The sequence below is a fragment of the Molothrus ater genome, chromosome 2, assembly GCF_012460135.2.
Source record: "Molothrus ater isolate BHLD 08-10-18 breed brown headed cowbird chromosome 2, BPBGC_Mater_1.1, whole genome shotgun sequence".
Lineage (NCBI taxonomy): Eukaryota > Metazoa > Chordata > Aves > Passeriformes > Icteridae > Molothrus > Molothrus ater.
The window spans coordinates 16,277,318-16,294,674 of record NC_050479.2 but is presented as its reverse complement, the minus strand read 5'-3'; the positions used below and the strand labels follow the sequence as shown (position 1 = coordinate 16,294,674).

Here is a 17,357-nt window from a genome sequence, read left to right as displayed (position 1 = left end):
TGGCTTTTGGGTAAGCAGCAATTGAAAATGAGCAGTTCTCAGCCCCCTATTTTCCAATTCTCTCTGGTCACTGTAGCCATAAAGAGGAAATGATGGTGCAGAATTTCATTTCTCTCCTCTCTGCTCAGCTGCTGTGGAGAGCAGTTTTCTCATCCAGGTTCACTGGGCCAAAGAAAAGAATCACACTTCAGTGAATCTCTGTCTAAAAGTATAGCAAAAATTGTTCCAAGCTTCACTCTGAAGATTAACTTCACCTGTTAAAATACAGCATCTCCATTTTGGATTAGACTTTGTAATAGAAAAGCTATAGCAAGACACTGAAAAATTTTAAAGGATAAAATAACCTCCTGTGATCTTGCTTATGATCTGACACTGGTTCCTCAGTGGACAGCAATCATTGGGTTGATAATTTGCATTGGGACTATGGTTTGGGATATGCTTGCAGCTGTGGATGCACAGGAGCTCCTTTGGGGAAAGGCTCAGAGGATTCTGAGCCCCATTTACATGATTTTCTGAGTAGAAGCAGGATACTTGGGGTGTATGGTTTTCTCCAGCTTTTCTAACAAATCAAGTAAAAATCATTTGGTAAATAATTCAGCAGGTGTTCTGTGTCATGTCAGACTCCTGAGTTCACTGAATGTAATCAGTAGTCTTTACTCCTTGGCTTTCTCCCTGGTGCTTTAAGTGACTTGTATAATAATGCCTTACACCTGTCACATCACTTACAGTAGTACCAAATACAGGGACATGACAGCAGCAGGAATCCTTAGCAATTCAGCATATTTAAAATACCTGTTATAAGTATAATAATTACATTAAACTGGAGTTTTTTCCCTGTAGTAGTGTTGTAATGTCCATATTAAATATATATTGTCATGCACCTGAATGTAATTTCTGCATCTAGATATAAGTTCTCAAAAATTTAAATTAGGAAAATTTCTACCATACTTTCTGCCTATGAATCTTTTTGCTAAGACCATTCTCTTAATGAACAGTTGCACTTTATTACAGGATTTAAATACTGCATGCATTTATATTTAGAGGCAGATAACATTTCAAGCTTGAGGTGGTCTTGTGTAGAAATTGAACTGATAACACCTATCAGAGTGAAGATGGTTTTATCAACAAGGAGGATGACTCCAGTGATTCCTACCCCAATTATGTTTTTCACATTTATTTGGGGAAAAAAAAAGTCAGCCTGGCATGTAGTAGCAGCTGAATCACCAGCTGATAGCATAGCATTTAAAGCCAGAATTAGAAGCCAGTGACAACTATATTAGACAGTTAAATGTTGCTACATTACAGTTGCTCCAAGAAAAGCTGCTCCTGTTTGTCATACAGAGCCCTTAAAAGAGTGGCTTTGCTTTAGGTTTTCCATCCAGACAGTGGAATCTTTTTTTTGTTGTTTTCATGCAATTTAAGCGTGAAAAGGGCCTATTAAAAGACCCAGTATGACTTTTGGTATGTTAGTGGCTATGAAATGTTGTCCATCCTCTGGGATCCAGGCCTAGAGGCAGACCTGTTGGCTTTGTTTCTCCCAGAGAGTATTGGGTCCTGATTCGAAATGTCAAAGATGGGAAGTGCACTTCACTAAGGAGCTTGTTCTGGCACTTAATGATGTTCTTGTGAAAATCAGTGCATTATTTCTAATATGACTTAGGCTACATCATCCACCTGCTTGTTCTTGTAATATCTTTACTTGTTAGTTCCAAGATTTTCTAGTATTCTGTAATTTCTTTCTGGATATGTAGCTGTGCTCATGATCAAGGAAACTAAATACTTGAGTTGGTTTGGGTGTATTTTTTAATGCACTAAAGAGATTGAAATCTCTGAAAATATTTCTGTGATGCTTCCCTGCACCATTTTCAATTTTCAAGCTATTTTAAAGGGCACTAGAAGTGCAATCAGTTATGTCTCACCGCTGTCCTTGTGAACCATCTTTTTACCCTGTATAAGTACTTCACATGCATGGTATACTGTTTATCTTGAAAGTAATGTGTTATTTATCAGCTGTAGTTGCTTCAGACGTGTAAGTTGAGTTAAAAGGCAGAAATTCAGTCTTCAGGCAAGTCACCTGTTCCATTTTTGGGTCGCCTCCTTTTGCCAGCACTGTCTCACGCATAGCAAACTAACGGAAGGTTTTAAGTTGAAATGGACAACAGTAGATCCCCAGCTTCCCTGATGATAGATTTGGAACCATGGCAGCAAGGGTCAGGAAGTGCAGTTGAAAGTGGTTCTCTCTGGCCAACTTTGCAACTCCTGCTTCTCCAGCAAGCAATGGATAAACTGGACCTGTGCTTTGATTTGTATGTTCTCTCAGATATGCTTTTCATTTTCCTAAAAGACCTTGTGTGTGATATTTTGATTTGAATATTAAATTCTGGCTTAAAAGAACACATGCATGCTTTCCTTGTCCCTTAATAAAACTATTCATTGGTTTAAACTAATTATTTTACCCTAACACTGTGTACCTCCTATCCCTTGTAATAACTCTATCTGGTACTTGTGTAGTAACCCTGGAACCAATGAATGCTAAAACTTTAAGTAACTTTTTACTTTAATCAATAATTTACATTCTTTGGCATCAGATCTCGGTATTGCACAGAATTTGCAAAGTAATACGATAATAAAATTTCTCTTACAATACCTTATTTCATATTTAGGAAAAGTCCTGAAAACCTTAACAGTCACTCAGAACAGCTCAAGGAGAAAGAAAAGCAAGGTTTTTTCAGGGCAATAAAAAAGAAAAAGAAGAAATCTCAAAATGTAAGTATGCAGCATTTCTAGTAGAAGTATTTTTTAATTCATTTTGAATTATACCATTTTAGTATGCTAGATTAGTACAGTACCTTTGTATTATTTATTGTTATATGTGTATACACTTCTTTTATTTTCTCTCCTCACTATATGAAAATCAAATTCCTCTTCTGTTCAGGGTTGATTTTTCTTCCTTTTCAAATATTTCTTCACTTACTAGGACTAGAGAGTGAAGAAATCCAAACTTACACCTTTATTTTTATTCAGACCCTTTGAGAGCCAGTTTTGATGCAAGTTTTAAGATGATGTTGCAACAAATTCTTTTTCAGGATATGGTGATACCATTCCAAGAATAGTAACTTAATTCTTGTGTGTCCCCAGAGCTTGAATAGTTTCAGGCAGCCATACAGAGAAAATGAAACTGTAACAAATGAAATTCTTTCCAGTCTTTTTCATGGAAGTGTCTTGGTAACAGCCTCTGTCTTCTTGATGCATTCCATGACTGGAATAAGGATGATGTGTCTTAACCATTCTTAAGTGTTTTATGTTTTGTTGAGGGAATGGATTGTGGCTTTTGTTATTCAGTATAAGTCTTTGATGTCTCATACATTTTTACATTTTCATAAAGTTTTTTGGGAGGGAGATAGGACTTTTTATTATCAGAAAGTAGTGGTATACTAACATTTCACTAGTATTTATAATAAAAATATCCCTAATAACTGAAGTAACCTAAACATAATCTCATTCTTAAATGACAGCTCTGGAAGCAGTAAAACATTTAAAATTGTAATGTTCCTGTAAGTGTAAATGCAGTTATAGTTTTGAATATTCTCAGAATTGAGTAAATCATGCTTACTCCTGGAAAAGGGGAATGACTTAATGTAAATATTTACTGTCAAGGTGTGAGGTGATAGGATTGAGAGTTGGTGGAGGGCTGATCTGTTGAAAATTGGGAGAGAGGAGTGATTATCACGTTTTTTGTTGTTTTGGGGTTTTTTTAAATTTCTTTGAACTGTGTGGAACATGTGCATATGTATATTAATTAGCACTCAGAAATGCACCTCACCTTCCTGCTGGGTGGGATTTACAACAATGGCATCTACCTCTCCTTCTGAACTTGTTCACCCTCCTACCTGTAGGCAGCTCAAATATGATCATCTGTATTAAACAACTGAATTAAATGTCTACATTACAGCTCTGGGACTGGTTGATACCAAAATGTCCATGTAAGGATAATGCCTAAGGCCATTGGTTCCAGTGATGCATTTTCAAGGGAAAAAAAAAGGTGTTAAATTTGCATTGCTGTACTCTACTCTGATTCCAGCCATGCAGACATGGTGGCAGACAAGACTCCAATATCTCAGCTGAAAGATGGTGTATTGATTACCTACACATTAAACTGTGTGAAAGAAATACATTCTGGATTGTATTGCCTCTCCAAATCTGGCATTTTACTAAACACCTAAATCAAAAGCTTCTTGATTTATAGCTACCAAAACCATCACTGATTACAGGCTAAGGCAGGTTTAGATATAATCCTTACTCCTGTTTCTTCTCACTCTTAAAAAGAGGGGTAGAGAGGAATAGAAGAGAGAGAGAAGGGAAAAAACTGTGTTTGCTACTTAGAGGTGGAATCTCACAAAAAGATTAATAAATTAGTGAAATAATATAGTGATACAACTCTTTCATCCTCAGCTAGAAACTTGCTGAGATCGACTTAAGTTTTGGATCAAACCAGAGCCAGAAAAACCTCCTTTCATGTCTACTTACAGCTGATTACCAGGACAGTATCTAGGCATAGGCTGCACCACTGATGGGTGTACAAGTGTCTGGCTCAGACTCTGGTCTTTGTTCCTCTTCATCTCTTAGTTGAAGACATCTACCTAACAAACTCTGGGACAGTCTTTAGGATCTTCCAGCACAAAATAAAATCACTGCCTTCAATTCAGCACCAGATTTGGTGTTAGTAGTAAAAGTTGTTCACAGCACTGTAATATTAGCTCTTCAACTACACATACAATGTTTTCTATGAATTCCTATTAAAAGTCTTAATAGACAGCTTGATACTACCCAAGGGTTTTTTCTGAGACCTGCAATTCATGTAGAGTCCTACAAGTATGAAATTCCAGTTATTTGCTCAAATACAGACTTTAAGCAAGAAATAACAAATTAGACCTGGGGACTGTCACAGAGCTAGGAAGCACATAGTAGCTAGCTATGATTTACTTCTGATATCCTTGGGCAAGTCTCATTTTGCTGGTGATCATCATCACAGGAGTTGTAAAAGATACCTGAAATTGGATTGAAGACATCTTAGTAATATCATTCTTAAAATATCTAACAGCCTAAAATTGCTCCCCGTTCCTGACACTTCTTCCTGCAGGTTGTTCCCATCAATCATTCTCCCTAGAGTTCTCCAGGTGCAGTACCTTGTGGGTTAGCAATTGTTACTGCCTGTTATGGGATATTTGCAATATTGTTTTTGCAGAGCTGTTCTTATCCATTCTCCTTTTCATTGTTTGAAGTGTTTTAGTAATGTAGCAAAAGGCTTTGAGGATTGTTATAATCACAGTTTTATGTCATTTGCCACCAAACAATTTGATATCCATGAGGGTTGTGCACAGTGTCAGTAGGCACTATCTTCAGAGGAGCCTGAGTTTTGCAGATTTTTGCACTTATTTCAAGCTATGGGTCTGAAGAAATTACCTGCTTTGGAAAAAGCAGTTGCAGGTGAGCATTTCTCTTAGCAGTGCTTTCATTTACTTTTAGTTTACTGAATTTGAAACAGGAAATTCTTCTGACCATAAAGTTCCTGAACATAAGCTATGCTAATTATTGATTTTCATTAACTTGGATGAAATCTAGAAGCTGGAAAAGCTATTTGAAAGCCCATGCTTTTGGTAGTGCACTTGTCATTGTATTTAGTTATATATTAATTCTATTCCATAATAGATTTCTTCTGATAGACAGGAAAATGCAAGGCACTATATATGTGTCCTATGCTTGTTTGCACCTGATCAGGGGAGAAATAGACCCATTTATAGTTCTAGTACCTTATAGTTCTGTTTGTTGTTCATTCATCTACTGGTAAGCTCTTTGGTTGTGCTCCATAAATTAAAATAAACCAGCCAGTGTACTTGCAGCTACACGTGAAGCTGCTAATGGCATATTTATGTTAGAACTGAAATAATTCATCTTGGAGCCTTAGTTCTTATTGCAGGTTTAAAATAGAAGGCTTTTTTTTTCCCAAGTGTAACTATCAACTGCTCATTCTGAAACCAACTCCTATTATTGTTAGTGGATCTTTAATATTTTCTTTATATAAAAATGAGAAATGTCATACTGCTTTAGGTCATTATCAGAAATACAAATGATTGCCAGAGTTACAGGATTTAATTCAAAGCTCAGTAAAGTCAACAAGAGCTACGAGGTATTTCCAAAAGCCTTTGAAATAAACATATTCTGTATTCCTAATGAACATGGATATAAGAATAGGTGTGCTGATCTTTTTTTTACATGCTTTCTATGCATTGAGTTCCTTGAATTTGTTCCATAGGCTTTTTTCAATCATTATTGTATTTTCCAAAAGCAAATTACAGGCTTGATAACATGTATTGTTGAATTACCAAAAAAAGAAAAGTTAACTTAGTTAGGGGCAGATCTCTTGAATTGAAATATTATGCATTTAGTTTTTGTGTCTTATATTGCAGACAGACTCAACCAACGGCGAGAATCCGAGCATCAAGAAATCCCTCTTTCCTCTTTTTAATTCAAAGAATAATTTAAAGCATAGTTCTTCTTTGAAAAAACTTCCTGTAGTCACTCTACCAATGGTATTAATTTTTAAGTACAGTAACACTGTAAAATGCTCTAGTAAAGTTGTTTTACTGACTACAGCAGCATGTGGTTTATTTTCATGGTATCACTTCCTCTTCATGCCAGTTAAGTATCTTGGGCCAGTTCAATAAATTTAAGTAAAATTGGCAGTTTTGTTGAAACAGATTGTTCCTAAAAATTTTTTTAATAGTATTTGATATAGTGAAAATGTAACATACACAGTTCCAGAGAGAATGAACCTTGGGAGTAAGACTAAGGAAGGGAAATAGTTGTGAAATTGTGTATGTTTAAAATTAAACTGTCTCATTGTGTTTCATTCAGAAAAAAATTAACCTGGTTTGGTTTATAACTGTATTGTAAATACATAATTTTTTATACAAACTACTCCTTTATATAGAAATTTAAATAAATCAAATGTTAGCAATGGATTATCTGGAAAGAACTTTGCTCACGTGTCTGTTGTATTTTTGTTTGTCCTGATTGTTCATGATAAAAGACAGCTTGCATTAAAAATAGTTTATATTTTGACTGTCCTCTTTTTACTTAGAATTCTTGAAATGAGATAAAAAGCTACATGTAAGTTTTAAATTATCTTTCTGCTGTAAAGTTTCAGCTGTTTCTTAATTTTTGCTTTAGTTTGGGATATTTGTGGAGGAGAAGAAAGATGGGAATAGAGAAAGCTCTTGGTTTTGTGATGTCAGTCAAGAGATCAGTTTAGAGGGATTTTGGTCTGCTTCACTCTGGAGCAAATTTATAGAACTGATCCATGGTCTTAACTGCAGTATGGAATGCTTTTTAAATGAAGATGAGGCTCAACAATATTTTGGTTTTAATTTTATTTTTGATGCCTTGTTTAACTGCTCTTTCTTACAGCAAATAACACTAACAGCATGTGAATGCTTTAAGGGCTAAAGGTACTGCAAATCTGCATGATGTCCACAGCCACTAGCTCTTACTGTGGGGAGAATAATTGAGAGGTCATTGCAATTCTGCTGCAGTAATGGGCTTCACTTGTGTTCTGTAATTAACTGTGGGAAATTATTTACAGCTATTCTTAAGAAAATACTAGGAGACAAGTATTTAATATTTTGTTGCAGATGCCTAATACTGAAAGTCAGGATCTCTTGGCATTACAGAAAGCCATTCATTCTTCCAATCACCAGAGCAGCAGGCAGAAGGATTGGCATCCTGAGAAGATGACAGAAATCCAGCCTCATGTAAGTGGCATTATCAATTCCCTCTATATTAGTATCACTGATACATCTTGACAGGTTTTTCTCTGGTGAATAGAAGAATTGCATTTGACATTATTTCCCAGCTTTCTAGTTCCTTGCTCACTAGATGTACCTGCAGTCCTGCATAATTTTTTTTTAAATATGGACATGAATGACAAGGAAAAGAGAGATTAAATGTCCTTTGTCAGTCTTTGAGCCCTTTGAAACATTGGTTATGTTTTTGTAGTATAGGCAAGCAGTGTTTCAGTGCTATGGTAGCAATGCAGTGCTGTACAAAAGCCCTTAAGTCAGCTCTGTAAGGAATGGTGAATCTTGAGGGTTGGCTGCTGCTCAGCAGAGTTTGATAATTGATGTGGTCACCGAAGCATCCAGACCACGTTACAGTCTGGCTGGCACAGACTGCAGTTTCAGCAGGCTACATTTTTGGAGCATAGCACTGCAATAGTGCAACTTTTTTTCTCCAGTTCTAAAACCAGCTCAGTGGGCAGTGTTTGGGAGGGAGTGTCAGTGCCATGCTCCATTGTTGTCACATTGGAAACTGAAGAGGGTTTGTTGCAGCTGCAGTGTTTGAAGAAACAAGTTGCTCTGTGATCTGTGGAGTTTAACAAGACTGCTTTCATACCACTTTGTGAACTTAGGCTTCCCCAGGTTCTTGCTACCCATTTTTAGTAACCCTGCATCACCATTCACCTTCAACCTGCTGACCAGTGAAAGGAGCTGTGGGAGACTGGAGCTGCCTATCACCAGCTGCCAGAAAACAAAATATGTAACTTCTGAGTTCTGCCAGACCTCCTTTCAGTGCAGATGGTTACTCAAGACTCACTCCAACCCCTAATTTATGTTCACAACATTTTTAAGAACTTGTATTTCTGAAATCTGTTCCTCATAAAATGTGGCTGAGGTTCTTAAGTTAATAGCAGACAGATGGACAGCTAATGCAATTTTCTATGCCTGCATTTTCAAAGGAAACAAGGATAAAATAACTGACGGGAGCAATTTTTTTCTGAGGGAGAAAAGGTTCCATCTTTTCAAGTAGCAATAGATTGGACTGTGATGAGAAGACATTTTCTCAGGTGTGCAGTCATAGCTTGGAATGAAATTTATCAAACAAATACGAACTAAAAGTGAAGAAGTCCCGTAAAGTTTAAGATGTTCAGTTTAGGATAGGACAGCTTTTTTATGGGAGGTCTGATATGATGGAGCTTTTCTGCGTGTCTTTCAGAGCCAGCCGTTAAAATCTCTTCGGAAGCTCTTACACCTCTCTTCAAACCACCCCGTGGCTGCCGAGCCGCGCTTCCAGCCCTTACCCAGCCAGCCAGCCAAAGCCTCTTTTCCTGAAGTGCGGATCCATCCCATGAGTCAGAGCTCCAGCAGCGGCAGCAGCAGCGTGCGGCCGGAGCCGCAGGCCAAGAGCCGGCCCACGCTGCAGATCCCCAGCCAGCTGGAGCCCACCTGGCACGTGTCCCCCGTGAACCGGGCCGGGAGCGACGGGCCCCCCTACTCAGACCAGCTGCCGGCCAAGGGCGGCCAGAACGGGCACAGCTACGGCCGCGCCAACCGGGCGCGCATGCCCAACCTGAACGATCTCAAAGAGACGGCCTTGTAGGGGCACCCAGCAAAGAGACCAGCATAGGGGGGAGATCAGCACAGGGGAGCGTGGTGCTCTGCTGATGGTAAGACTGCATTTTCAGCTGTATACAGGTGTGCAATATGTGCGTGTGGAGCGATGCTGTTCAGCACCACGAGAGAGTCAGGGATTTACAGGAGCACGAGTGGAACTATGAGTTACCAGTCATCAGAAATGTCACTGGACGCCAGGCAGAGTGTGCCGGTCAGGGAGAAAAATGCGTTGTCATTTTCTCTCATTTACATTCCAGCTTAGTGCACATCTCTGTCTGAAAGCTGGGAGACTTCTGGTATGTATTGGCACTTACAAGGGTAAAAACATTGTCTAGGCCTATGCCCTTACTACATTTTTTGCTGCCTAGTTAAAACAGTGGGGTTTATGTGATAAAAGTGTATCCCTGTTAAGGGTTTAAAGTTAAATTGTATGTCTTAAATTTGTTTTTTAAACTTCCATATTTGATAGGATTTGTAATATTTATTTATGATGACCTAATATCGTACTGTTATAATCATATCTTTTATGTTATAATGTAAAGTTATTTTGAGCTGTTTGAAACATTGTGAAGCAGTGCAACAGCTACAGTAGTTTCTATAAAAAACTAACAGTAACATTTATATATTGCATCAGGAGTATTTTATTCTATATATAAATATATATATATAAATGGAAAATAACTGTCTGTTTTTTAAATATACTCATTTAAAAGAAAAGTATTGTTATGACACTATCTGCCATATTTTTTATACATTTGTGATATAAAGTGCAGTATTATACTTCTAATAAAAGGAAGCTGAATGTGGATATAAACGTGACTGTAACAGTATGGATCTTGCTTGGCTATGAGAGCCCAGTATTACAGGCATTATTGGTAACAAACAAAAGACAAAATTTGATTCCAAGCTTTATTATGGGCTATTTTGTTGGAAGTATTGGCTAAATGTAAGAGACTGCAGAACTGTACAGTAATCTAAATGTGGTATGTTCTCCCCTGTCCTTAGCTTTCCTAGTAATATTAATGGGATTTCTGCATCTGCATCAAGAGCACAGAGCCCCAGTACCAAATTTTTGTTTCTTCTAAAGAGATAAAGTGCCCCATTACTACAAGCAAAAGCAGGTGCTCTTCCACTTAATAGCAGGGGTGAAAACCAAAGAAACACAGCATGAATTGCAAGTGAAATGCAAAACTTTGACACTTAAGCATAGCATGGCACTGCAGATCATGGTATTAGCTTTTATGCATATGTGTATTTTACATCTCTAGCAATCTATTAACTAATAAGATAAACACTGTATTAGAATTTAAACTACTCTTGCACTTTTTATTATATTTCAGGATATATTTAAAGCTACAAATCTGATATTTGGATATTGCGGGAGAAGGTTGCCATGCAACTTGACTTCTCCTTAGGTCTTACTATCCAAATATTCCCATACCCAGTTCAGCTACCAGTCTCAGCAAAATACTAGATCTTGGGCTCCAGCCTCCTGTACAACACAGTTAAAACTGCCTTTACCTTGGTGAATGTCAAGTGTAGCAAATACACACCCTGATTCCTCTGTTGCTACCAGTAAAGTAAATCAAAGGTGAGCCAGCAGGAGTCAAAAGAGTTATGCCAGTCTAAACTTTGTGCAATAAGAGGAGAGCCAGGCCTGTAGTGTCAGAACAATACAATCTTTCCTTTTTAAACACATTAGTTTCACTCCCTCATTACTCTGCAGCACACTTTGTTTTCTAGATGCTGTCTTCGTAAGACACCTGTACTTGCAAATACACTGTCTTTTCCAAAAAGAGATTAACCTGAATGTAAATTGAATGATTTAGCCATAGATGAAGTTAACAGAAGCAGCAGAGGCAGTAACTTCCAACTTGAATAACAATGCAAACTGGACATGCTGTTCAGTACCTCTTGAGTCATACCAAAGTTCTAACAACAGCAAATTCGGCACCACTACTGTAAAAATAGTTGTCAGAAAGAACAGTGTGGAAGGATGTTATATCAGTTTTGTCCAGGACTAAAAATAAGTCTACTAAATTTGAAAAATTAAAAAATAGGAATTCTTCCTTTGTCAATTGCCTGCAAGAAATATGCATGTGATTTTTCTATAGCTAGATATGATATATAATATCTCTCTATATATGATATATGCACCATATTGATATATCATATATATAGCATATATAAATACAATAGACATGAAAGGGTATTCAGTTTTTTTCTAAGTTCAGTGGGCATCCAGGAAAGATATTGTGATACTTACTTGTTGTCCCTGTCAGAGTTTAGCAGCTTATTTTAGCAGTCTCTGTTAGATTCATTGCTTGGTCACAGCTATGTGAGCCCTTTTAGCCCTGCTTGAAATGGGCTGATGCCACTGAAATCCCTCACAAAAGCACTGCCTGAGAGACTGGGGCTCTAGGCAGTGCAGTTTGAATGTCTCTTTTATGGCAACAGAGCTGGGGAAGGGGCTGGAGCACAAGTCTTACAAGAGTGGGTGAGGGAGCTGGGGGTGTTTGGTCTGGAAAAAGGAATCTCAGAGGGACCTCACTGCTCTCTACAACCACCTGAAAGGAAGGTGTAGCCAGGTGAGGATCAGCCTCTTCTCACGTGTCTCAAGTGAAAGGATGAGAGGAAATTACCTTCTGTTGTACCAGGAGAGGTTCAAATTGGATATTAGGGAAAAAAAGATCACTGAAAGAGTGTTCAGGCATTGGAATAAGTTGTCCAGGGATGTGGTGCAGTCACCGACTCTGGAAGTGTTTGAGAGGCATCTGGATGTGGCACTTGGGGATATGGTTTAGGGGTGACTGGGGTGGTTGATGGTTGGACTGGATGATCCTAAAGGTTTCTTCCAACCTTGATGGTTGTGCATTGAGTCTCACAGGGAGTGTTCAGTCTCGACTCTTCTGTGCTTTGTGGATATGTATCCTTTTGCCTCTGCAAGGTTTTTAGCTTGCTGGTAAGATCTTCATGCTGGGGATGATGGTACTGGGCAATATGTGGTTGTTATGATTTCTAGCAAGGAAAAGTGTTTATAGAGGATTTTTTTCCTCTGTACCCATTAAGTTAAATCAGGGTGATCCCTGACTGTACATATAGCTGTTTAAAGTAGTTAGTCAAAGGTGACCCAAGGAATGTTTGAGTATTTGGTGGCCCATATTTACAGAAACTTGTTTCTACTTCATACTGCATTTTCCTCTTGAATTCAACAAACTGTAGTATCTTTCATTGAATACTAAATTGTGTTGAATGTATGTAGTATTTTCTTTCTTCTGTTGGAAAGAAGTTCCAGTAGCTCGGCCAGCTGGTGCTGGGATGAATTCTGTATCTTTAACTTGGTTTAGCTTCCCAATATTTAGAATATGGCTAATGTAATTTTGTCGAGATTTTCAAAGGAGTCTTATTATAGTGACTGAGATTTTCTGACTTAATAAAGGGGAAGAGAATTACAGAACAAACTCTTTTGTAAGTGTGAGCTTTCCTTTGCACTGGTCTGTGAGTCCTGTACTACATGCTCTATAGATTTATTTAGTGTAAAGGATCCTAGTTAAACTGTATTTTATTCTTTGGCAATCTTTTGCCTTAGGGCATCACTGATGATGTGAATAAAAAAGAAACTAAGTTTCAGAAATTACCTGTAGTAATTTTGCAGAACTCAAGCTGCCTAAACTTGTCTATATGTTTTAGTTATAGCTCTTGAGCTCTTTTCTGAAAAAAAAGCACCTTAAAGTCATCCTAACTGAAATTGTGTAAGTGTCTAAGCTGTTGTTTTAAACTGCAATGTAAATGTATTAACCTAGAACAACATCTGTTTTCAACAGGCCTGGCCACAGAGAGCAGTCCCTTTGACCTATTCTCTGCTTTTTGCTCAGTCTATTGCAGTCCAAGCTTCGTTGCCCCTCTGAGAGGTTGCAGGAGAGCACTGGGCAGAGTTCTTAGCAGGAAGTCAATGATCCCAGATTTGTCTCCTAAAACATTCCCCAAACACCACTTGTTCTTTTAGATCAATATTAAAGCAGGCTTCAAACTTCCAAGTGCATGAGGCATCCTCAGATCATCGTTTGGCTTGTCACCTTTCTCTCTACCACACCAACTGGTTTCTGGGACCAAGGCTGGAGAGACTCTTGAGAAGCAGTGGCCTGTGGTAGGCTCTTCCCCTTCCTTGTCATTGCAGTTAGATCTCTTAGGAGATCAATCTCACTTGTTTAAAAAGCTACATACCAGCCTTTTCTTTTTTTCTTCAAAAAAGATGAAGTGTTAGCTGAGTAGATTCCTAGGTTCACCCAGAAAAAGCTATGAATTCTCAACAGTTCTGTAGACCTCCATATAAGAACACAGGGAGCCTATGGGAATACAGATTATACAGCTCTGAAAGCACTGTTGTGACCTAGGTAGCTAAGGCAAAACCTAGCCACTTTATAGAGAAGCTGTGCTCTAGAAGTACTGGGGTTTTTATTCATGTTTCTTTTTTTTTTTGTTGTCTTGTAATGATTTGTTAGTGAGACATGCTTCAAAATACTTGCATGTAATTAATTCTGTATGTGTTGATCACTGTCAGAGTAGAGCTGGGACAATATTTGCATCCCAGTCACACAAAGAGTGTGAAAAGGATAGCCATATATGATATACTGCAGATTGTGGGGTGGCAATGAATGCTTATTTTTTCCATTCCAGCTAGCATGCATGCTACATCTCTTAATGGGGTAATATCACAAACAATGCATCTAGGCTGTTGTTCATGTTAGTAGGCCCACCATTTGAAATAGGAGTGCCACAGGAGATGGTTGGAAAGGTGATGTGCCCTATGTACCCTTTTTGAATAACCTTCAAATCAAGACACTATTTAAGAACAGGTGCCTTTCCCTACACAGCTCTTTCTAATGGTATCATGATATTAACTATTCCTTAACTGGGTTTGTAATGAATGAGGAAAAAAGCCATTTAACTTCTGGCCTTTTTTTAAAAGGGTTGATTTGAGTAAACCCTTTTAATATAACAAAACTTGGAAGTTCTAGATGTTGGCACCTTTTTCAAATGGTCAAGCAGCAGCAGTGCATCAATGCTCAGGCTCATCAGGCAAGGGAAGGCTTGTGCTGTACTGAATGTTGTACTGAAAACAGAAGATTCCTCATTTTGCAACCACAAAGCAAATTTCATTAAAATTAGCAAAGCAGATTTTATAGGAGATCCTCTTTCAATTGTAAGAAAAAAGCTGTGTCAGGTCATCTGTTCTCTCAGTGGAGTGTCTTAACAACTACCACATGAGACAGCACAGGTAAATCTGATGGATTAGGTCTGCATTTTACTTGTTCTGAGTTCTGCTTGGATACAGATTTGTGACCTTGTGTGCACCAGTTGTTTGGTGCAAAAGCTGGGGTTTGTGGAAGATGCGTGTGAAGTGTGAGAGGACTGGCCCCACTATGTTTGGATGCTTTCATTCCACCAATCAGACTGCTTCTCAGGCTCTTTTAGAACATAACAAAATATGCAGCCGGGCAAGAGTGACTCTTGAAACATGGCCCATGAGCCTGAACATGGAATTTGTGTCTTAGCCTAAGAATGACTACACATCTCTTGTCTTCTCTGCAAGTCAATCTACCTCCTCTCTCTTGCAGAATGTGGTTGAGGTTGGGTTTGTTTATTCTGAGCTTATTATTGACTCCAAATTTTGAAGTGACACCTAAAAAGATTCTTCCTCTAGGTACTGTTAGCAACCATGTAATAAAATATTTTTGGGCCTTCATCTGAAATACTTCTGAAACCTCCAAGCCATCTGAGCTCTCTCTCTAGAATCTTAGTGCCATCCTTTGCACTGCTTTGCAGTCTTCCCTTGGCCTTCCCCTTGTGGTTCTCAAATATTGCAGTTGCCTTGTTCTTTGTTGTTTCTCTAGTGCAGATTTTCAGGGAGTTAGAGGCCTTATCTACTACTCCACCCTTTTTGCTGTTTTACTCAAACAGCTATCCTTAGACTTGCTCAGGATTTCCTTCATTTTAATTTTCCATTTCATCTGGGTGAGATACTTTACCTCATTGTGCCCCCACCAAAACTCACTGCCTACCAGGCTTTTCCTTCCACCAGGTCTCTGTTTTCACAGGGCATTGTTTCTCTGGATCTGTTCTGAGAAATGCAAGGTGGCATCTTAATTGTACAGGCGTGGAAATGCGTTGTGAAGTAGCTGCTGTCTGTCAGAGCTTTCCATTAGCATAAAGATAAAGCATCTTCATAGCACAAGGTGGAAGCTGCTGTCCAATTTTCCTGTAGGATATGAACCTCTGGGTGTAAACTCCTGACATGTAAATCAGTGGCAGAGTTTTTAACTCTTTGGTTACAAGGCAAAACTTTAAGCATAGGGAACAGTCTTGACTTTTTTTTTTTTTTTTTTTTTTTGCTAGTGCACATCTTAGACTCGTACTACTGAAGGATTTGACTAATTGAAAGAAGTAAGTTTATATTTGGGTTATATGGACCAGTAAGCTAAAATCTTCCTAGAAACCATAAATTTTTTTGAAATTCTATGCAGGCATCTTAAAATCTGGTTAACCTGATAAGGAATTCTGGGACTGCTTAGGTCTCCACTGTGGAATGTTTGATTTTAAATTTGTGACATTTGGAAGAAAGAAAAAGAAAACAAATTTAGGATTTTTTTTTCACTATCTGCCAGTACAGATTAACAGGCTGGGGAGGCAGCTTTCAAAACCTACAAATTTATGGATAAGATTCCCTGATGTTTTTAACAGCTATTAAAAATCTAAAGCGCACAAACTTTTAAATCTACCGTGCTTTCTGTTGTGGAAGGGATATGTTGTGGTGTTAGCCTTTTTAATCCTGGAATACAAATTGATTTTAAAATGTGTTGAATATTTAAGGATGACTTCATGCAAGTTAATAAACCATTTGTAAAGTGTTTGTATACAACCCTTTGTATCATGTTGTTGGTACAGCTTACCAAATTTTTTTTGAGCATGTATTCCATTCTTTACTTCTGTACAATTTCTATTGTTGCTGTAAATATTCTAAAAGAGAAAAAAAAATCCTGTGGTAACCTTAATTATCAGCATGGAAGTGGTTAATTTTTACTGAGCACAATGTATTTTTGAATGGGCCTTCCAAAATATGTCTTTAATAAAAATGCAGATTTTGCACTAGAACCCTGGCACTGTTCAACAGCTGATGTTATTCCTGACACATCTCTTCCAGAGCACCTCTCCATATGTTAGCTTGGCTCATGGCAGTGGAATGGACCAGAACCAGGATTCCTGTGCCCAGTGGGTCACTGCCAGGTCCTGGCTGACTCCCCCATCTGAGAGGCCACTTGTGTCTGTCCACAAGCCTCATGTTTCCATGGGATGTTTCCTACACAGGGCAACATCTCTGAAGCACCTTGTTGCCCACCATTCCTCTACTCTCATTGCAGGATGGAGTCTTCCTTTCAGGGCAAGAATGCTGCTCTCTTTTTGGAACAGTACTAACCTACCGAGCCCCTGAGCAGGCACCACCAGAAATTAAAAGGCCCTGAAAGTTTCCAGCCCACAGTGTTTGCCACAGGAGAAGTGCCATGATGACATTTCATCATTGTCATATGTAAACTGAGACACTTCAAGGCAAATGTTAGGGTGTTGAAGTGTCAGCAATACGAGTTTTTGATGACTTCCTATTTAATGTATCCTGGCTATGAGGTTTTTTTCCCTCTTTAATGTATTCTGGCTATGAGATTTTTTTGTTACCCTGTGCAGATTTAAAAAAACTTTAAATATATCCCTGCTAGTCTCTCATTCTTTGGGGTAATTGGAAACAAACTGAGTAGGGACCACTTTTCCTGGGCCTCCCTTCTTTCCCTCTGAGCTCCAGCAAGACTTGCTGAAAGCCAGGACTTGCAGTATGTTAGATCCCTCTAAACAGCTGCC

The 17,357-nt window shown here is 38.4% G+C and overlaps 1 protein-coding gene across 3 annotated transcripts in view; it reads left to right on the top strand.

Moving 5' to 3' along the window:
• The window catches only part of CDKL5 (cyclin dependent kinase like 5), a 131,612-nt gene extending 115,011 nt beyond the window's left edge, over nucleotides 1–16,601 (top strand). For 2 of the 3 annotated variants that reach the window (XM_036387454.2, XM_036387464.2), the window contains exons 15-18: nucleotides 2,664–2,766; nucleotides 6,468–6,590; nucleotides 7,692–7,811; nucleotides 9,052–16,601. In XM_036387454.2, the coding sequence (XP_036243347.1) occupies nucleotides 2,664–2,766; nucleotides 6,468–6,590; nucleotides 7,692–7,811; nucleotides 9,052–9,435 (730 nt within the window). In that variant the 3' untranslated portion in view covers nucleotides 9,436–16,601. The remainder of the gene's footprint in view (nucleotides 1–2,663; nucleotides 2,767–6,467; nucleotides 6,591–7,691; nucleotides 7,812–9,051) is intronic. The other variant, XM_054514038.1, reaches the window with a different exon arrangement.
• The last annotated feature ends 756 nt before the right edge of the window (nucleotides 16,602–17,357 follow it).